At 36.3% G+C, this 22,410-nt stretch overlaps 1 protein-coding gene across 8 annotated transcripts in view; it reads right to left on the bottom strand.

The window, feature by feature from the left end:
- The window catches only part of ZNF143 (zinc finger protein 143), a 42,886-nt gene that overhangs the window by 11,652 nt on the left and 8,824 nt on the right, over window positions 1-22,410 (bottom strand). For 4 of the 8 annotated variants that reach the window (XR_014317526.1, XR_014317527.1, XM_082760755.1 and 1 more), the window contains exons 2-14: window positions 18,945-19,063; window positions 18,078-18,170; window positions 17,470-17,553; window positions 17,205-17,285; window positions 16,110-16,306; window positions 15,112-15,174; window positions 13,282-13,356; window positions 9,249-9,368; window positions 7,979-8,054; window positions 6,394-6,519; window positions 4,067-4,246; window positions 2,563-2,790; window positions 1,149-1,297 (exon numbers count right to left, since the gene is read on the bottom strand). Coding sequence is in view for 6 of the 8 variants with exons in the window: in XM_082760755.1 (XP_082616881.1) it covers window positions 1,149-1,297; window positions 2,563-2,790; window positions 4,067-4,246; window positions 6,394-6,519; window positions 7,979-8,054; window positions 9,249-9,368; window positions 13,282-13,356; window positions 15,112-15,174; window positions 16,110-16,306; window positions 17,205-17,285; window positions 17,470-17,553; window positions 18,078-18,170; window positions 18,945-19,056 (1,584 nt within the window). In the remaining 2 variants the exon portion in view is untranslated. Of the gene's footprint in view, window positions 1-1,148; window positions 1,298-2,562; window positions 2,791-4,066; window positions 4,247-6,393; window positions 6,520-7,978; window positions 8,055-9,248; window positions 9,369-13,281; window positions 13,357-15,111; window positions 15,175-16,109; window positions 16,307-17,204; window positions 17,286-17,469; window positions 17,554-18,077; window positions 18,171-18,944; window positions 19,064-20,344; window positions 20,365-21,414; window positions 21,710-22,410 lie in introns of those variants that run through there. The other 4 variants (XM_082760756.1, XM_082760757.1, XM_082760760.1 and 1 more) reach the window with 4 other exon arrangements.

Genomic DNA, 22,410 nt, shown 5'->3' with positions numbered 1-22,410 from the left:
ACTACATACATCTTACAGGCGGAGATGTAACATCCCATGATCTTTCAAACACATATATCTGTTTACAGAAATAAAACAAGAGCTCAGTAGTAAGAAAAACGATGCATACTTCCTACCAATATGAATTCCCAACAATACGAATTCTTCCCAACAATACAAATTATTGATGTCTCCTGTATAAATGTAATAGGGCATCAGATAAGTGATTTGATGTCTGATTTAGAAGGCAATAAAAACATCCCAGAACTGAAGTCAAGCTGAATGATTAATAAAAGCAAGAAGAACTCCATTTTAAGGCCTGAAGGCCTTCAGTCAGAGGGCAAAAATGCTAGTTATTTAGTATTGCTGCAGCATTCAGGGCTGACAATATAACAGACACCTTTAATTTTTCATCTAATTTAAAGTCTAATTTAGAAAATATTTTTCACGTGCTACTGGTATATCAGGTACCTTCTCAGCAGAAACAATTTTCCCTGTATGCCTTCAACATATTAATAGAGCTAAACTAAAGAATTGTGTTGAAATCCCCTCTTAGTGAAATTTCATACCAACACCTTAAAAAAAAAAAAAAAGCTATGCACACGAATTTTCAAGTGGAGATAGCATCAAAACATTCCTTTTTCTGATCCTCTCTTGTTTACGTTAGAAACAGTAAGAATTTAACACTACCCAACAGCTCGTAAAACAGACAGCTGGACTAAAACAACTATTTTTCCTAAAAAGTGTGCGCAGGCGAGACAACAGTGAAGATGATCATCAAATATTAACAGAAAAGCCAGGGAATTCTGGGAAACCTCAGAAACTAGGCTGTAGATGTAACAGTTGTTGTAATAGCCTGTGCCGACATTGTGAGCACAATAGACTTTGAGTTGTTAACAGTGACAAAGATAACAAGGATAGTAAAAAAATTTTGAATTGTATCGATACAGTTTCAGGTATCAGAATATGTAGTCTGATTTACGTATTCCAGAGGAAGTTCAACCTTAAAGATACTACATGAGCTCCAAAAAAATTTATTTCCATAAGAAATCCATGTACATACTTATTAAGGATCCTAACTGATCTGAGAAAGTGCATGGAGCGTACACAACCACCAACCTTAATTCTCAACATATTTTTGTCATTTCTTTAGCACACAGGTTACTTACATGTTGGGTTCCATCCTGGGAAATTAGTGCTACTTGTTGACCTAATCCTGACTGAGTAACTGTAGCAACCTGTGCAGAAATTACATCTTCTCCCTCCACACCTGTCACATAGGCTATCTGTGAGCCTTTGAGAACATCTTCACCTTGACCTATTTGACACAAAGAAAGCAAGAGGGTAGTTTACATACTCTGAAGACTGGCAGGAAAGTATAAATGACAACAGTTAAATGCCAGCCTGGTTTGAAGACTTTTAAATACTTCAGTAGAAAAATGGTAGTGGAAAGATGAGAAAAACAAAAGAAGGAAAAACAACAAAAGCAAGTCATAAAGTCTCAAATTAATTGTTTTTAGAAGCCCGGGTACAGTCTTCTATCAATAAGTTACAACACATCTAAATGTGTATTTTCATCACGTGTAGTATTTATATGGTTTATAAGCAAACATTAAAAAGGTGACAACTCTAATTCATTCTGCAAACATTAACCTTTCCATACAAGAGGCTTCATGAGAACACAACCGGCAGTTTTTCAAAGAGTTATTCATTAACAAACATACAGAAGAATACAGTGATGCCTTTGTGTGAAGATTTAAGTAGTGTTAATTATCTTAATAAATGTTTAACCTCAACAAATGAATCTTATCATGCTCTTAAAAGATGGCATTAGACTATCGCAAATTTGCTTGAGGCATTTAGTGCAGTTTCCCAAATATCTGTAGTAAAATAGAACAACTAATCTGACCAAAACAGTTTGTATCCGTATTTCTTATCTTAGTCACATCTAAAATCAGAATTTAGCATTTGTAGCTGTTCTCGAAATACTTCCTTTAGCCTATTTTTTTTTTTATATTCACAGGATACAATACTGCTATCATAAAAAACATTCTAAAGGAGTCCCACAACCCTCAAGCTTTTTTTCATATTTGCCTCTAGGTCTGTTCACAGAAACTGCTGTTAACTGCAGCAAAACCAGCATAGTCTCAGGGTGCTGCACAGACAAGATTCTTTCTTTTCACAAGGCAGTACCTTTATTCCTCCCCAAAGACTGCCAACAACTGTAGTGTTTTATGCACTCAGAAAAATCCCCTAGGTTGCAACCAAACATTTTACACTCTGGCAGGTTCCTTCCTACATTCATGTTCGTAGTGGGATTTTTTAATGGCAGGTTTGCTGGGGCTGCAGCTCTATTTTCTCTCTTATTCTCAGCTTGCTATAAAACTCGGTTTATAAACTGGTCAATTACGCTTGGTTTCTGTTTACAAATTGACTACCACACTAAAAAGCCCTACAAAGAAGTTTAATAACTTTATTAAATACCTCAGATTTTTATCTATGTTTTCATTTGGTTATAAAAAACAGCAAAATATTATCCACCCCATTTGTTACAACAAGAGATTCAAAATCTGAAACTCTAACCTGGAGGTGGCTCAAAAAAAGCCTCTTGTTCTTCTTCAATTGGCTCTGTGTCATTATGTGCTGTCCGCTTGTGCATAGCAAGTGTAGAAATCTGCTTGTATGTTTTCCCACAGTGGTTACAGTTATACGGTTTGGAATGAGTATGTACAACATGGTGTTTGTATAAACTGGAATACTCTGTAAAACGTTTATCACAACCAGGAACTGTACAGACATAGGGCTTTTCCCCTGTATGGAAAACAGAAGGGGTAAAGAGAACTTTATCCAGGATGCACAAACAAAATTGACAACAAATTTGTAGATATTTAGTGACACGTCTTTATTACCAACCAAATTTCAATTTCAAAGGCAGTATTGAAGCTCTAGTTTATCAATGCAGCCTCTCACTTTTTTTTGTTTGTTTGTTTTGTTTTTAACTGCCAGTGAAAGTTAGGTCCTTTTTTCTCCCTATCATTCCATATAAAATGTCCTTCTGATGAAGACAGAATGATGCAGTCTGAAAGATGCAATCTGCAGAATCTTTTGAAACTGATCCTAAGGATGAAAACAAATGGAAACTGCATCCCTGTGTGACATACATAGCACTATGGGCTTCTGGGAAGATACCAACCTAAATGTCAGTTTGGCACAGCACTGACAATTTTGTTCCTGTATTAGTGGAAGCTCTGTACTTTTCTTCAGGGATCAACTATGTTGTTATACTAGCAGAATTTATTTTACTTTTGAGTCTTTAAGGTCTGAAGAAATCTACAGGAAGCATATGTTTAAACAAACAGGGTTTAACATAAAAAGCACCTTTAATTTAAAATCAATGAACAAACATCCAAATTACATTATAAACTAAAAAGATAATCTGAGATACAAAACTCATCTCTATCAAATTTGCCTGTATTTCTATAAAATATATAAGGCTGTATATAAGGCTACCAAGATGATATTATATACATAGTAAGAGTTATTAATAGCTCTTACATTTTAAAGCCTTCTAATTTGTGCAGATTATTTCTTCTGACTAACCCTGCCAATCAAGGTGGCTAAGTATTTTCAACTCTGGTCTATGAAAATAAGGATTTGATCACCATTCCTGGAGCAAGGAAAATACAACAGAGATGAAAGGGTGACTCACAAAGGTGAGCCAAAGTCAAGCTCAGGCTTATGCTTTGCTGTTACTTAATATACATCTCACAACACTGGCAAACCCTAGAACTATATTAAGTATCTAACCTGGTGTCCACTGAAGACAAAGTTTTGCATTCATTTCAAAGAGCTTTGGAGCCAAACGAAATTTTTTATACCTTGACAGCAAGGAGGGAAAATTAACTGCTTACCTCTCCACAGCTGAGCGGAGATAAGGCCCAAACAAAAGTACCAGGTCAGGTCACATAAACATGACTATACCAAATTAGAGTGCACCAAAACAGTGTGCAAAAAAAAAAAAAAAAAGAATGACACAGGCCCTCCCAAGCAGGTTCCACTTCAAAACACAGAAACACCATTCATATACCTGTGTGTATTCTCACATGATTCTTATAGTTAGTTGCACTGGCAAAAGCTCTCCCACATCCTGGCTCTGTACAGTAATAAGGTCTTTCTCCTGTATGTGTCCTGATGTGAACCTTTCTAATATTAGACGTTGTGAATGACCTGCCACATCCTTCGAAAGGACATTTAAAGGGCCTTTCACCTAAAAAAAAAAAAAAAAAAAAAAGAAAAAGAAAAAGAAAAGGTACAGATGGAGAAAATATGAAAGAATACAAAAATCATTAAGTTACCCTAAATGTTGGAATGCAAAGCTATCTAATTAAGAGCCTCAGTCAGAAATAACCATGAGCATGTGAACGTGGAGTGCTCTTTAGCAATATCTGGCATAATTTCAGAAAACTGTAGTCTGTGATCTAAATTATGAAGTATTTAGGTTAGTACTCTATGATGTACAAAACAGACTCAATTGCTGACTAGCTTCCATACTGTGCCATATTCTAACATGTATTTAACCCCCATACAAATTCTTACATACATTATCCAATACAAGTGTATTATACTATTTGTGTATTTCTCAATTGTAATGAACAAGATGAAAAAATACCTTCATGATTTAGTATATAACCAAGATCCAGATGGATTAGTAAAACTCACCACAGAAAGCATTTAACCTAAAAGAGCAGAGCCAACTTTGTAAAGAGAGACAGCCTTGAAACTCAAGTTTCAAACCCCAAAACCGAAGCAATCACAAATACAGATTTTTTGTTGTTGTTAGTAAGACTATTATGAATTTAAACACAGTAACTCACTGAATTCCACCAAAACCTTCACCATGAACAACAGATAAAATCAGTCCCTACCTAATCTCCCTGACCCTTCAGATCTACCAAAGCACATCGAGTTGCTGGGGAGCAGAGCAAAGCGGGGCTGACTTGGGAGAAGTGCAAGACACCTGACACGCTGTTCTGTGGTCATTTCACACTGCTTAGAGCTAAGCACATTACACTCACTGTACTGTTTACCAAAGAGCAATCTGAGAGCAAGAGAGGGCAGATTAAGTATTTAAAGTTGTATCTGTAGTGGTAAAGGCAGAAATAAAAAGTGAAGTCCTGATACAGACGTTAATACCATGAAACTCCAAAGTAGTTAGCTCCTTGGCAGAGGAAACCGTAATTCACTCCTTAAGGCAGCTGTTTCGGGAAGGTTTTTCATTTTTCTGCCAAAAGGCAGAGCGTATGTGAGTGTACACGCCTCAGTGTTGTGTTACCATGGCTCCCCTAATCCTTCCTTCACCACAGCACCTCAAGTTACAGCCTGAAAGGCGCAGGGCCGCAGTCACCCCGCCCAACGACAGACCCTCCATTACAAACCAAAACAATGACTGTTCTTCGAGAAGGCCTGCAGGAATGCCATCCGACTGGTTTGCGAGGCCAGCCTTTATGTTTCTAATGGAGTTGCTAGAAAAGTGACCTGTCTCCAGGTGACAGAGATTTCCAGCACCAGCAATGCAAAGCAGGTCACAGCACTTTCAAGCTCTGCCCCGCAGGAGCCAGGAGGAAGCCTGGTGCCACCAGCTTTTCTGACACCAGAATCCGTGATCCAGGGGGCTCAGGAAGCTGAGGCAAAGCACATGTTGGCAGCAGGAAGTGAGACTGGCCTGCCACTGAAATCACTTTGGGCTGAAATAGGCAGAAAATGAAGGAAGCACTAACGCTGGTCTATGAGATAACGTTTCAAAGCCATGCAAGAGCGGGCAGTGTCCCTGGACTTGCTTGCCTCCACTGGGTGCACTGTTACATGGAGTATGAGCACACACAACTCCATCAATTTGCACAAAGGACATGGTTTTATTTTTACACGTTTGGAATATTTATTAACATTTGTTTTTTTTGTAGCATATGTTTGTTCATTTTTCTGCTGCAAGAAGGGAAATGGAGATAGCAATAATCTGAGAATTATCAATCTTCATGAACCCCACAAGCAATTTATCTTAAAGCACCAAAATGTAAAAACACTGATGCCATTTCTAAAAGGTAAACTGGATTAGTGAGGGGAAGATCCTTGTTCTTTTATAGCTGCAAATGAAACCATAGAGGCACCAAGTGACAACGTAAGTGACACTGCTAAATGTTGGTGCGTTTGCAATGGTAGTGTGAATGCTTCAGCACACTTACAATAAAAACATGCTGGATTTGAAGTAAATTGTTAACCATGCTGAAACGTTTTTGAGCTCACTGGGCTTCAGAAAGAACATACACAGGCTCATTTCGTAAGTATAAAGTAACAGAGCAATCAGAGAAAAAAATCCATATACGTGAATTAACCAGAAAAAAAAAGTGACAATAGTACCTGTGTGAGTTCGGATGTGTTTTTGCAGGTCTCCTGAAGTCTTGAACGATTTGGTGCAATTTTCTTCCGTGCACCGATACGGCTTTTCACCAGTGTGTGTTCGGACATGACTTTTTAACCCATACCCTGAAGATCGGAAAAGATGTTACAACAGTATAAATACAAAATTAGAAACCATTTTTGATGGTTGTAAAGAGCGAAACCATCACTTTCACTCTGTACAAGCTCTTCATTCTACCGTACAGAAGAACAGAACAGATACAGTTTATATTTTTTTTCTTTCTTCATTTATTAAGAAAGTATACTTCTTACTCCCTTCAGAGGGATAAACTGTAATGATTATAATGTGGACAAATCCTGTCTTCTGAGGAAGCTGTATGCTCTCTATCTGGTCTACTTTTTTTTTTTTCATACTAACACTATCATCTAAATGGCATTTATTAGCTCACATGAAAATCAATAATGAAGTCAATAGTAATAATATCTACTGCTATCTGGGCTCCAAGTTATTCTAATATTTTTTAAACCATATTATTATCACATGTATACATGCCAACTGACACCAGCCACAGATGCTCACTCCCTACAGGACTACTTTCAGAAACTCATCATCATCAAAAACTCTACAAATCTAAAGCAAGCTTTGAATCAGATCCTCTTTGTTAACAATTTTGCAAACAGCATTTTACCAATATTTTCCCTTCTGCATTTCCCTGAAAATATCATGACCAGAGAACACCCAAAAAGCAATTTAAAAACAGTAACTTGAATTTTCCTTCTGTCCACTAGTGATGTATATTTACACAAAGTAAAGTTACAGTCTATAAGAAGATGGCACCTGCTTTAATTTCAGTGTGTTCTCAATATATCTCTAAAACACCTAGAATTCCTATTTTTGATTTCTGAAAAACACACAGGATGGCTACCAAGTAGAGCATTAATTCATTCTTAAATCTAAAATAAACTCAATTTCATGATCCAACCCAGTAAAGTTATAAATATTTAAAATGAAAGCATTCGGTACTTAACAAGTACTATACCAAAGGCAAGGGTTGTTGAACTAAGCTGGTACAATGGCTCTGACCACAAATATGGTATTAGTAGACAAAAAGCTGTTTATAGCCACACATGAATGGAGTATGAAATGCAGAGTTCACTTCAAGAGAAATGTCTTTCTGATTCAATTAGATAAAGAATACTAAAATAAGAGGACCTCCCATCCACGTTCTTTTCAACTTTGAAACAGAAGATCATATGTTTGCCTCCAGCTAGCAGGTTCAGCTTCTTATTATCACCTCATTTAATTTATATTGTTAGTTTTACCTTAAGAAAGGGCTATTTTCTCAAGATAAAATATGACTGTAGCATGACAGCTGAAACTAAGGGAAAGTGTTAAGTGTTTCACCTCATTCCCCCTTCTTCCTTTCCATCTGCTGCTCTAGCTGAAATTACTTTTTTCTGTAGTTCTCATAAATGTATTCCCAAGCAGGTTCTTTTACTTAGAAGTTTAAAAAAAAATTACTAAAAACTTATCTTATATAGACAAACATTAGCAAGCAGTAAGAGCTAGTCTACAAAAGATTACCTGTTGCAAAAGCTTTACCACATCCAGGATGTTCACACTGATACGGTCTGTCTCCTGTGTGTGACCTTTCATGTACCTGCCAAGACATCCAATACACTGATTTAGTGAAATGTTGCATCTGATTACTTCAAAACAAACAGCTCATTCTCAAAGACAATACATTTTATTTCTCCTCCTAAGATTCACATTAAAATGTCCTTAACTCAGTGATAAAAGTTAACAGAATAGGGTAGCAGTGTTTTCCTTAAAATTACAGATGTCTCCTTCAAAGGTCTAGCCTTTTGAGTTAGTTTTGCAAAAAACATTTCTTTAAATATATGTGGAATTGACAACGTGCAACTACAAAAGACAGTATGCATAAATGCCTCAGGCTCACTCTCTCTTGATTTTTAACTCCACTGAGAACTTCTACTGATCCTCTTGCATTGCATGAAATCTCTGCAGCAAGGACACCATTGTGGCATATAATCCATGCAGTCAGTTACTCACTGACTCAACAGTGCTCCACTGCAGGGAGTTTACCTCATCTGCAAGTGATTACCTCTCTACATTTTCACTGTTTCCAGTAATATTTTAAATTATTTAAAAACAAAAACAAGCAACCAAAAAACAAAATACAAGAGAGAAATAAGGAGTTGCCATTTGTAAAGAAAACGTTCCAGCTCTTCACTTTGAATGTTCGATTGTTTCGAAGAATTAGACTTATGATGAAAAAAATCTTTCAGAATCTGGAATTCTTGCATGATCATGCATACATGTAGATTAAACAAAGTGCACACTGGATTTCAAAATTCCTGTGATACCGCTGGTGGAACCTACAAGAACCTACATTATTATATGATGGCAATATGAGAGCCCAACACGATGCCACATCTACATCCAACCTAATCTGACAGCTAAATAAGTACCATTTACAGCCAATATGTATTCTTTTTCAGGCTATAGTGCACGTTTTATATAACATTAACAGATAAAGATTATATTTTTTTTAGCCCATGACTATAGTCTATTAGATGCTCAGTTTTCAAAAAGTGCATCACCTCAGAACACTAAGCAAAATTGGATGAACATCTGAGACAACCAATTATTGTAGTATCAACCCAGTAAACATTTAACAAAACATCACCATTGCAATTATCTCTCTATTCATTTCTATAACTTCAAGCATATAATTTGTTTTTTTTTTTTTTTTAAAAAAAATCACACCTACAAAGTACATTTTACATCTACAAAATGTACATTTACAAAAGCTCATTTTACATCTCATCACCTTAAGATGGTGAGCTGTCGTGTACAGTTTTCCACAGCCATCATAATCACAGCGGAATGCTTTCTCTCCACTCTGCTGAGATTTTGCAGTCACTCTTGTTCCATGTCCTTGCAAGACAATCTTAAATTGAAAAACAAATCATTAAAAGAATACAAAGGGTTGGGAAAGTCACACCCTATTTGTAGTTAAGTCAGAGCAGATTCTAACAGGTTTCTTTTGTCTCTCTTTGCTATGCCATGTATTCCTTAGCCCTCAAAAAATAAAAATAAAAAGCATAGATTCTGATGAAAGAGAGAAACTGTAAAGCATATTTACTTATAGCTAATATATTTAAATGTGTTCATTAATTAGTCAAACAACAACAAATACGAATTAATTTGAAAAATAAGCCCAGTGGTAAAACGAGTGTTAGAAAGAAAAGGCTTAGATTACACCTAAGGCACTGGTTCTGTTCCTAAGGGAGGTTAGATGTAAGTCAGACCACCTTCAAAGATAAGTTCATGCAAAGGCTAAACAATGATTAAATACACTTATAATGAGCACTTTTTGAAAATGAAGGAAAGCATTTTGTACTTTTTCAGTGATGCATGTGTTTTGATCAAACTAACTGGAACAACAACAACTAGGTTGCACTCTTCTTTTTGCACGACACAACAGGAAAACATACAGAATAGCTTTCCAATGCAACTTTTAAAGCCTTTTTGCATACACTAATAATCAAGGAGCATTCTTACAGACTGAAAAAATAGGCAGAAGCCCAAACGTAAACATTTTGATACAACTGTACACAAAGTAATTGTGACTTTTAAAATGTCTATCCTTTCAAACCACCCCCTTTTCTTATGGATCCAATTCCATTCCACGTTGTCAAAGAGCATTTCATACAACTGTTAAGATGGGAAGGCAGCCCTGCTGCAGCTCCACCATTCAAAGCAGTGTCAGCTGCAACATGTTGTTCGTGGCAGTGTCCTGGTGAGTTCTGAGCATCTCCAGAGACACCACGAGGTCTCTGGGCAACCTGTGCTAGTGTTCAGTCTTTCTCAGAGTCAAAAGTTTTTTTCTCACATTTAAATTGAATTTCTTATACCTCAATATGTGCCAAATGCCTCTTGTCCTGTCATTGTCAGCCACTAAGAGCCTGCTCAAAACTGCACCAAGTGTTCCCGGTATGTCTCACCGGTGATGAAGGAGGTGAAGGATCACCTCCCTCAACCTGCTGGCAATGCGTTGCCTAATGCGGAGAAGACACACCGGTAACACAACCTTAGTTAAGTATGTACACTCCAACACTTTTGGATTATTTTTTCCTGTCAGTAAAACTGTTAGCATTTTTTTCTGCAGTTTTAGCATGTAACAGTATGTATGTACTAGCTACGATCTGCTCTAAAGCTGAGGTATGTCAAAGTTTAAAAGAAAATTTAAACAATTCTGTAATCAATGTGCTATTTCTAGTATCCACAAGGAAATAACCAGGCATTTTATCAATACAAAGGTTGGGATAAAGGATAAAACACGCAGGAAAAAATCAGTTGAAAATCACAAGCATTTGTTTGGTCAAACAACTGTTTGCAGAAGTACGCATCTTCACAACACATTAGTTGGTATGACTTGAAAATTATTAAGAATTCAGTTAGTATTATTCAGCAAGAACAGATATTGTATTAAAATTACTGTTCTTAGAAGATAATGTTCTTTAAAGAAATAAAAAATTCAGATGTTAGGCACAAAATCAAAATAACATAAACAAAGCACCTGTATAATAATTTGACTCTTTGAGAGAAATTGTGTTGTTCAAAACACTTTTAAATAGACAAAAAAAACCAAACCCTAAAGTTTAAAAGTAATCACAGATGCATCCTAACTTAGTTCAGACAGGTAGCACAGGAGAACAACAAAGCTAACAGAAATCTCAGATAAGATTTTTATATCATATCCATACAAACCAGTCATATGATTCTGCTTTTATCGTGAACAGATGGGTATGACAGATGTGAAAAGAAATGATGTGTGATATCCATTTGGTCACACAGACTTTTGTTCTCGCATGTACAAATCACAATGAGGTTGTACGGTTTTTTACTTTGGTAAAAACCCTAACCATATGCAACTGGTTTGAATGACTACTCAGAAGCATAACATCTGTTCTGTTCTTGTGTTACTGTGACCTTCGTAAAGAATTTATAAATATACACTTATTTAATACTATATCTGAATATTAAACTATTTTATCTCAAGCAACGTAGTATTTCTGAACGAGTTACAAGTAGGTATCTGATCACACCATGATATAACCACAGTTAGCACTTTCAGAAATAAGCAATAGCTTTGGGCCCCTCAGTTCTTTGGTCGGCCAACTGAAGTCACCTTACTGTGGTCAGAATTTGAGACTATGCCTTAATACCTTTTGAAATATTAGATCTTTTTCATTGTTTGTTTGGAACACATAATGCTCCATAAGATTGGCTCATTCCCATATGGCATACATGTTGCCATACATGTGTAAGATAAAGCAACCTTCTGATTCACTTCAGTTTGTTTTGGGGTTGAGGTTGAAATCAACATGTAACTGGATATTGGTAACGGGTCACTTTGTTTAATAGGCTCTTATTTTACTTTTAATTAAAACCAACCAAAACCATATTCTGCTCTTCCTTGAATTTTGCATTTTGATGGAATTGTATCTCTAATCAAACCTAAAAGTCTGCATTTCTTGATTTCATTTCTTGATTTCTTGATTTCATTTTATGGAATATATTCCAATACCACAGATAATGTATGTATTGGCTTTTCTCTCCTTTCACAGTCATGCCACACAGACAACTGTGGAGCATCTTTGGCTTTAAATATTGTGGGACCTAACTTAGAAACAAACAAACAAACAAAAAAAAAAAAAAAAAAAAAAAAAAAAAGGATTTTAAGGTCACTGTCAAAGGTGAGCCTACAATTCTACCTTTCATGGGTATTGTAAGATATTTTACCTTGGAATATATTCTTCATTGTTATCTAGCTCATTACCTCTTAAATTACACAAAAACAAAAAGCAGTACTTCTCTGGTGACTCTATCATTCTCAGTGAAATGACTTACCATTTCTGATTCTGTCATTTGAGCATGTGAGGGTATAGGGTCTTGTTACTATTTTCTGTTGTTGTTCATAACTCTTTGAAGGCTACAATGTATTTTTCTTTTTTTTTTTTTTTCTTTTTCTTTAATGGAGTGTTCTATGGTGAGGAAGACCACTGTCCTTACACAATTTTACAAATCCCAGGTTAAAAAAAGTCCTCAGATTTCTTAAGTTTAACCTGTATTCTCCATTACCCTTAGAAATTTTAAGTCAATACTTTCACATTGAAAAGGGTTGTGAGTATATATATATATATATATATATATATATATATATACACACACACACTTCTACATAATAACGTGATTGCAGAAGAACTGGTAGTATTTTTCTGCTTCTTTAGGGGGTTCACTAGGACAGCACCTTCAACTACTGACTGCTTACAAAACCTGAAATAAAAATAAGGGAATCTAACAGGGCAAGTGGAATGAAAATCAGGTACCAAAGAAAGAACAATTGGAGGCACATGTCTAGAATTAATCTTTCTTGAGAAGAAGTTAATTAATTACTCGATTCAGTGTTCCTTCTCATTTAAGGAATATAAAAAGGAAGTTCAAGATCTGGAAAAGAACTTCTGAAATACTTACCCCCCTCACTGATGAAATACTCAGGTTAAAAAGTCAGATCTTAGAAATCCAACATAATTTTTAACTATGCTTTGAAAGAAAAAAGGAAAGAAAAAAGACAGAAAACAGTATTTGAAGGTCTTTTTATAATCATGTGAATGGATCTTGGACAGAGAGAAATATGATCTGTATGTGACATGCATAGTTTTGAAGTCTAAAATTCCTAAAAGGTGGCAGTGAAATCTAGTTCATGGCCACACAGGGCTGCCTACTGTGCATGCTGCTGGGCACAGGGAATAATGAAGAAATAGATGTGTTACGTTATTTTATATTGTGCTACATACCTGCATTTTTTTATCTTGTTCATTTTCACCTATCATTCCTGTGCCACTAACACTGTCATTTCCATCAATAGAGACCTGAAAAATGAAGTTGAAATGGTAAAAACATTTTCAAGTTACTTCTATTCATCTGAAAAGTAGAGTTACAATTCCTGAGTTCCTTGTTCTCTCATAGCTCTCTAGCTCCCTCTTGAAACATGATTATCCCATCTGTTAACACGAAAAGCACCACTTGTAGCACCTACATTATACGATAGGTACGGTAAGTATTTCAAGATTGTCTTAAAACAAGGTTGAAAAGACTACAAGAACCACATGTGCTAAAGTAATAAACTTCGAAAAATATTGTAATAAGCTTATACATTTAGCAACAGTGAATTCCAGATTTTAAAAAATTACACAGTTTTGTTTTTTTTTTAAATAATAGGGTAGCATGTCTCACTCCCTGTTAAGAAGAGCTACTTGTTTCCAAATGCACCGCTCCTTTGGAATCAAAGTACCTGGGCAGCGTATTACATCTCAACTCAAAATAGCAAAACTATAACAGCTAAGCAAAGACTCGCATATTGCTCCAGATGTTTATTTTTAAATACAGTTTACAGGAAGAGAAAGGTATCTCTGCTTTCCAAGGAGCTTAGAAAAATATTTGAAAGAGTATTATGTATTAATTTGAAATCATTATTTAATACTCTCTCACATGCATCAACTCAGTGTTTCATTAGTCACTGCAGAAAACAAAAACTATTTTAAAATATACTTTACACAGTTCCCCCTTATATAAATGCCTCTTTGTTGAGCACTCACATTCACAATACCCTCTGCATCCATTACACTTAAGGCTGAGACCAGTGCCTCTAAATCTAGTCGGAATTCCTCTTTGCAATTCCACTACATATCCTCTGACTTTATATTGACTGAAAGCAATAATCTCTTTTTTTACTGGTTGCTTTGAGAGTAAGATAGTGTAGACTTAGCCTAAAATTAAGAGGATTTTATTTAGTCTTTATATGCGCTCTGCAAGACATGGCTAAGTGGTACTATGCCTAAAAGACAATTTTGCTCCAAAGGAAGATCTTTGAGTTCTTCGTAAAAGACTCTCTTAGATTCTAAAGACAGATTTAGTGTGCCTGCAATTGCAAACATAAGGACACCTATACTGAGTAAAATTAAAGGTCAATCTAGCACACCATTTTGTTTCAAATGGTAGCCAGTAGCAGATCCTAGGGAAGACTGCAGGAGCCGGCCAAGCAAAGAGTGATAGATTCCCAGAAATACACTCCCAACCTCCAAGCAATTTGTGGCTGAGAAACTTCCTGAACTAGAAGTCGTATGTTTCTACCTAATAGCCCTGGACACATTTTTCTTCTATGAATTTGTCTAATTACCCTTTGAATCCAGGGGCATATTAGCATGCGCAGTGTTCTACAAGTAGTGCCATGGCTCAACTTCATGTTGTTTGACAAAGGATCATTCCCTTGTTGTTCCTGAACCTGTGACCTGAGAGTTTTATTTGATGGTCCCCAGTTCCTGTATTGGTGAAGACAATGACAAGCCACCACTCTTCTCTGTGCCACTTAAAATTTTATAAAATTCTCTCCTATCCTTACCTCATATTTCATTTGCTAAGTCATCACTGTTGCCCCTTTCTGTACCTTTTTCAATGTTCTGTACTAGCTTCTATAAAAAGTATACATTGTCTTACTATGAGGCCTACATGGACATGGAGCAGAATCATAAAGCCCCATTTCTCTTTTTTAGAGAAAAACAGGGGTGTAACAACTCAGCTATTATTTACTTTTGTAAGTAATGTAGATGAAGTACTTGGAAACTCACTTCTACTGACTGTCCTTGAGAAATTCTAGCAGCACCTTTCAGAATAAGGTTCTGAGATGAAAGCTGAAAGAAATTAAGTAGTTTTTCCTAGATACACAGAAGCATACTTCAGAATACAACTTCACGTTACAGAATTGAAAAACACACGTTGAGGGAAATAGAACAAAAAAGCAAATATATTTGCATTTCTTCTATTTCTTCTTAAAACAAAAACTTACTCTTACAACAAATTGGTATTAATATGGATACTTATCAAAAAGGACAAAGTTATGATTAATTTAAATCTAAATGCAATAATAGCTTGGCAATGTGTAAAAGCTTGTCACTACAGCTCAGCCAACTTTGAATAACCTTTTTATTTTATGAAATGTTAAAGCATAGCCAAACATAGCACAATCCGACTGGCTCTCTTAGGTTCTCCTCAGTTGTAACACACACAAATATAATGGAACGAATGGTGTATTGGCCATTTAATTATCCTAACTGGCCTGCTCCCAGAATTTGACATTTCCCAGTAACAATAAAGATGCTAACAGAATTTAGAACTAACTCTATTCTTTTCCAGAGAAACAGAAGCACAGACTGTAATCATCCAGGAATCGACACACTGAGAACTATAAAGTCAGAAAAGTTGCAATGTCCTTTGTTACAGTTGGGTCATGCTTTACAGGGGTCCATTAAGGTGCAGGACATGAATTTTTAGTATCACACTGTATTTTGTCTTAGTGAAAGTAATTATTTACTTGTCTAAATCAGTTTCAAAATCAGCCTGACTCACATCATTTTGGTGTTCAATTTCTTGTTCTCTTTATGCACACATACTGGAGCTGCGGGTGACAGTGAAGCACCGTCATGACAATTTGGTGTTCTCTCTTTTAAGAGTCTGAAGACTCTCTTATCATTTTATTTCACAGTATATCACAATTGGCTTTTGCCGCCAGGTATCACGTGATGTGACATTAAAACATTATGGATAGATGAAACGTCTTTCAGTATACCTTAGCTGCATATTGCTCCAAAGCACTGATAGTATCTGGGTCAATGGCAGCATCTCCTGTATGAAGACCAGCCACTGTGCCATCAGCTTGAATGGCTAAAATGGTATCTGACTGTGGCATCTGCACTGCATGGTGAATGTAGGCAGTAGTCCCATCCTCCAACTGGACTGCTTGTAATGCACTCTGGTCGTAACTGTCTGAGAAGTAACATTAAGAAATGTTATGAATGAAAAGGAATACTGATATCTGCACATAACATGAGAAACTACTGCTACTTAGAAAATGTTTCCAAAAACCATATATATACATATATATATATATGTATGAAATATGAGAGAAATAAAATCACTGAAAACATTACTATGAATAGCACTGATTAAGTTCTTTCAAGACAACAACATCTGTATCTTTTACTTCTGCACACCTGCAGAAATGCAAAACCAGTTTGCTATCAGTCTAGCTTGATTTACAAAGGAAATCAGGACTAGAAATATGCTTTCAGTTCCTAATCCATTCAAGAAAATTTAAAATATTTATCACATATGCTTCAGATTTTAGAATTCAAACATCCAATCATTTTAAGAAAAGAATCATACAAATAAAATATATGCAAAATAAACACAGAAAGCATAGGATGACTTTTAAAGAATAAATTCTTTGTAATATTCTCTTCTCGTATTTTTGACTGTAGAATGCAATTCTTGTTACAGTAGTCTAAACAAACTTAAAATAGCTACTTCTTCACTTTTTGAAGAGAAATAGGACTTCTTCTAAGACTAGTGTAAACAGATTCTGCAGAAACCTAGGTTATCATTTAAAATAAATGTGTTTGCATTCTTAACTGTCAGTTGTCACATTTTCTGCCCTACTACCTAATGACAAATTGTAAGTAGCATATCTTTAAAATGTGATCCTAATAAGGAACTGAACCAGTCTAATTTCAGTATTTTCTAGATGACACCATGTAAAAGAGAAAAAAAAAACCTACAATGGGAATCATAATAATGATGTCATCGTCTAAATACAGTACCATATTTTATACTGGTGAAGTTCTGTTGAACTGTAATAATAAATCACACTTCAAAAAACATTTACCTTTGGAGGTGTGATGAATAAATGCTGTAGTTCCATCTTCCAGCTGAACTGCCTGTCCATCTTCCAGACGCAAGCTGTCCCCTGTTTGGAAGAAAGAATTACAATGCTTCAACAATAGTTTGAAAAATCCATTAGTTACAAAAACAATCTCTTCAGAACTGTTTGCATTAAGATGAGAAATGAAGCTGTTCTCATGAGCATTAATTAGTCAGCATCAATACTTGCCAGTAATACAAAAATACATATCTTGTATTATTACACTTACTACTTTTAGGCATGGGTACATGTTGAACGTAAGCTGCAGAACCATCTTCTAGTTGAATCACTTGGCCATCCATCAATTTACCATCTGAAATACATTGTTAGATTCTTTAAAAATATTCTGTATGACCATTCACACTTTAAACACACAGTTGATACTTTCAGTATTAAAATATCAGTAAAAGTCACAGAGAAACGCTGGTAAAGATGAAGCACAATATGGCTGTATAATGCTGGTTTTTAAATTCGGGGATAAAAAATGGGGATAAAAAGCATGATCGGTGAAGTTAATTTATCCACCATAAAGTACTGTTATCTGTTAGCTATTATTACCTATCCACTAGGCAGAATGTTGATATTTGGGTTTGAGGAATAAAGATCATTTAATTTCTGTTTGACTTATGTCCAAAGATTTGATAGCTGCACTTTATTAGTACTGGAAATAAACATTTATTTTATATTATTACTGTAAAACCCCAAATGAGATTACACCTTTTTAAACACTGTAAAGATTTTCCCTGATTTTACAATACAATGGGTTTATATTCCAAAGACAGGGTTAAACAGGCGAATACAATGCCAATACAAGTAAACTTCTAGCCATTGACTTACCTTTAGAATTGTGCTGTATATAAGCTGTGGAGCCATCAGCAAGGGTAACTGCTTGCAAACTTACACCTTCCATATTCTCTAAGTTGTCACCATCTAGTTAGGAAACAAAAAACATATTTACTATTAGCAGCATCAAACCTTAAAAATCACTAGTTAAGAAACTCCAAAAATAATGACATCATTTAAAACACAATGATTTTAGAAATAATAATAGTTCTTATCTGCTTTCTGGTTTTTGAGCTTTGAAAATATACTCGCTCTATAAACATGACAGCTACAACGTTATTTGCCTTAACTGAAAAAGTTATGTCATTGAATAGATAACTACAAAGTTCAGGTTTTGGGAGAAATACTAATTAGGTCATGAGCCCCAACAGTGAAATGGTGATATACATTTGTAGCAATAATTTTGTTCTGTACGCTATTACCTATCGTTAATATATGCAAATCTGTTTAGATTAAAATAGATTTATGAAAAAAAAATTATCAGTTAAAATCATAACAAAGCTGTAAGAAAACATCAAGTTTAAAACAATCCTAGATCAGCAATCTGTTTTAAAACTGAACTACTTTAATATATACTTAGATGACAGTTACTAAGTTTAAAACAGTGTATCTATCGTGAGAATTAAGTCACATTTCATAGTCCTTATTTTGGCACATTTACACTCCCATTACCTTAATTAAGGGATTGTTCTCTTTCAGAATTCTATCAGTGAGTTTAATCAATCTCAGCTAACTAAGAAATAATTTTCTGATTTGTGTTAGATTCTTCATTTAGAATACGCTACCTGAGTTTTAGAGTTTTATCTGAATTTCTAACAGAAACGACACAATAACGTACAGATATTTTAACTGAATGTTTACCTTGCACAGCTACAGCTTCTGTCAGACAGAGAGTCACGTGCTGGGCCTCCATTCCTCCTCCAGAAAATTCAGTCATTCCCTGAGAGTCTCGATTTATCTGAGCTAGTAACATTGTCTACCTAGAAAGAAAGGATTCACAAAACGTAAATACAAAATATAAATACAGAACAAGAACTAGTTAAATACAAGCCAAGTTTTATTGTATTTTTATGCAAATACTACAAACATTTTATGTTACTTTCCACATAGACAAAATGCAATGAATGACTTATCTGGAAAGAAAGTCAACGGAAAAAAAAAAAGTTATTTCAAATAGTTAAATATTATTACATTAGTTAACTAAGCTAAGAACTATTAAGAACTTCAGGCATCATTTAGTAAATTGAAGAACTGAAGTTATACTAAAGAAAAGAAAAATGCACAAAGAAAAGCGGTGGTAATGATGGTACAAATAATGAGACCTTTTTGTCCCCAGAATTACAATAAAGCTGACAATTCACCCGTGGTCATCCTTAACACCAGAGCCTTTACTATATATAAAAAATATCTCCAGCGCCAGTCGGAGTTTCAGAAGCAGATACTGATGAAACACACACTTCACACAATTGATTAGCAAGTCTGATGGAATGATCCAGCTATGTCACTAAACTTACCAGGAAGATTTATATACACACACAAAATAATTACAAAATAATAAAGCATCTCACAATAAAGTGCATTAATAAGAAAACAAGATAGTGATTGCTCAGTGACAGTCACAACTCTACACATATCTCACAGAACCGCCCATCTCTTTGGATACCAATTTTTTACCAAGGCAATTTTCAATATGGGATCTTAAGAAGTCTATTGAATCTGAAAGGCTGTTACTAATTTTCAGTATTACTGGATTAAGCTATAAAATAAATACATAACATTGTGTTCTGTGAACTCAGATGCTGGCTTTCACCACAGGAAAAAAACAACTGAGTGACTGAATTCTGCTAGCCCTTTAGTTAATGCCACACGCAGAGAGATGTGGGTGTAAGGAAAAACAGCACATGGAATTGCAATCGAGGCTACAGTCTATTTAGTCAACAGTTTTTCTTACAATAAGCAGTAGTTAGGTAATCCACAAAAAAGGTATAGAAAAACAATCAAGGCTTTTAATCTTAGCATGATTCCATGGCCAACTGTTTTGTAATTCAAGACCGAGAAGAATAATCTAGGATTTTTTTTACTTATAACTAAGTTTCTAAATAACTAGACTACTTTTACCTCTATGATCTGGAAATCTGCCCTTGAAAATGAGCAGCTCATCAGTGGTCTCAAAACCCACTCTGAAACTCAGGTTAGTAGCTCAGAACTAAGGGATAAGGCAGTGTCCCCGTGCTCCGATGTTACAGCGAGCACCACCGTACCTCCTGAGGCTGGGCCTGAACTCTCAATCACGTTGGCACGCGAGATTCTTGTTGACAGTTTGGTTATCTGTTAGAGATGCTGGTTAATGGACTAGATACGGTTTAATGAGGAAAATGGAAGGGGTATCTTAAGGAAGGTTGTAAGTCACCTGTAAAAAATAAAAAACCACTGGTGTTTTCATGGGTTACCTTGCCTTGAATACTGTATATGAAAAAACACCATTCAGGATTAGTACACAATTCAGTAAGAAACACACTTCTCAAGATTAAAATCGTACCTAATATCCACCTGGAATATTAAGGACATAAAATATAGGTTTGAAGTAGAGAATCTGAACCTTGGAACAATGCTAGGCATCAAAATGAAGAAACAGTTAAGACAGAAAGTAAAATAAAAATCCAAAGGGGTGTAAGAGATTTTTTTTTTAACCTCCACGGGAAGATGGGAAATTCTTGTTGGCAGCATCCTTTCCAAGAAAAGAAGCTCTTATAGAAAATGAGGTCCCTAAAATGGGTGTAATACAACAGGAAAAGAGCCGGCACAAAGAAGCCACTCAGGCTACATAGCACTTATACTAAATGTTTCTAAAGAAAATGAAATAGCTGGGGTTCTGGGGGATGCTAAGGCCTAAACAACAGGAACTGTGCTGGGACACGAGATCACGAGTTCCACTCCTTGCTCTGCCATCTCCAAGTTACTGACTTTGGAAAAATAGCTGTGTTCCCTGTTACTCAGCGTTCCCTATTATCCCCATCCTAATATATGGACAAAACACTGACCAGAAAGCGCTTCGCTTGTCAGCCACAAATGGCAGAACACGGTACAGCTGCAAGACCAGCTTAAGCGAGTAGCGTAGGAAACGGTCCCACCCTCAGTGCTCGAGCACTGTGCAATGATTAAGATCAGAAAATTCATGCAGTTTGAAAAAAAAATTAACCAGCACCAAGAAAGGTTTTGTTGTAGACCAGTTTGTTGGGACTGCTTTCTGGAGGTGCTGCCAACTTGCAGCAAGCCTAATTAACTATGGTATCAGATGGAAATGGGGCACAGAGGTTACCTGCCTCCTCACCTGCTAGCACAGCGCCCTGTACTGACAAGGATCCCTGTTCATTCCTCTTTCAGGACACTTTGCAGAATGGCTGAAAAGCACTGAGACCACTCCACGCACCAGGGAAGGCAGGCTACACAACCACTGCTTTTGACTGTCTTCTGAAACAACTCTAGCACGGACTGGATCCTGAAGGTGTTTCAGCTCAGGTCTGTTTCAGAGGATTCCCCCTCCTAGATAAAGTATCTCCTAAGAAGCCCTCATCATCTATGCTATCTGCCTTTAAAACAGAGTGATGACCTTTCTCCAAAGCTTATGCCTCTTCTCTGAGCACTGGGGAAGTGGCGAAGCAGCTAGTTGACTCAGACAACTGCAAAGCCCTGCAAGAGTCAGAGCAGAACACACTGTTTAAAGGGTCAATGGCTATTTTAGAAAAAAAAAAATAATAAAGGAATCTAATGCAAATTAATTCAGGGGCCAAAGGAGAAAAAATACTCCTTTAAATTATTTTACAGTGTTTGCTGCTGTAATGCAGCCCATCATACACTATGAGAACTCGGTGAACTGCTGCATGCAGTGCTCCTTCGTTTCCTCTAACCCAGGCTTTACATGACCACGTCCAGACAGCTGTGCTGTCCCGGCTCTGACTCCTTTCAAATGATCCCTTCCAATCTATCCTCTTCCCGATCCTCTGCCCTTCTGTTAGCTTCCTGTCCTCAACTCCATCTCTTCCAGAAGCACCACGTTCCTTCTTCAGCTGGCCCTACCACAGCACCAAATTCTCAGTGCCTTCCTCTTCAGCCCACCCTTCTTGTCAGACCAACCCAACGCACTCCCGGATGCACTCCAAGTCCTTCTGCAACTGTCCCACCAGGGCTGCCCCGAGCAAAACCCCAGCCCTCCCTCAGAGTCTGGCCATGCAGCAGTTCTGCTGTGTTCCTCTGCTGTGCAGGGAAGAAGGCCCCCAGGCAAAAGCAGAACACCTGATCACTTTGGGGCTCTCTTCTTCCCCCCCCA

The sequence above is a fragment of the Aythya marila genome (genome assembly GCF_965140915.1).
Source record: "Aythya marila genome assembly, chromosome: 5".
Classification (NCBI taxonomy): domain Eukaryota; kingdom Metazoa; phylum Chordata; class Aves; order Anseriformes; family Anatidae; genus Aythya; species Aythya marila.
Note: the sequence above shows the minus strand (reverse complement) of the source record. Positions and strands in the feature narration are given on the sequence as shown.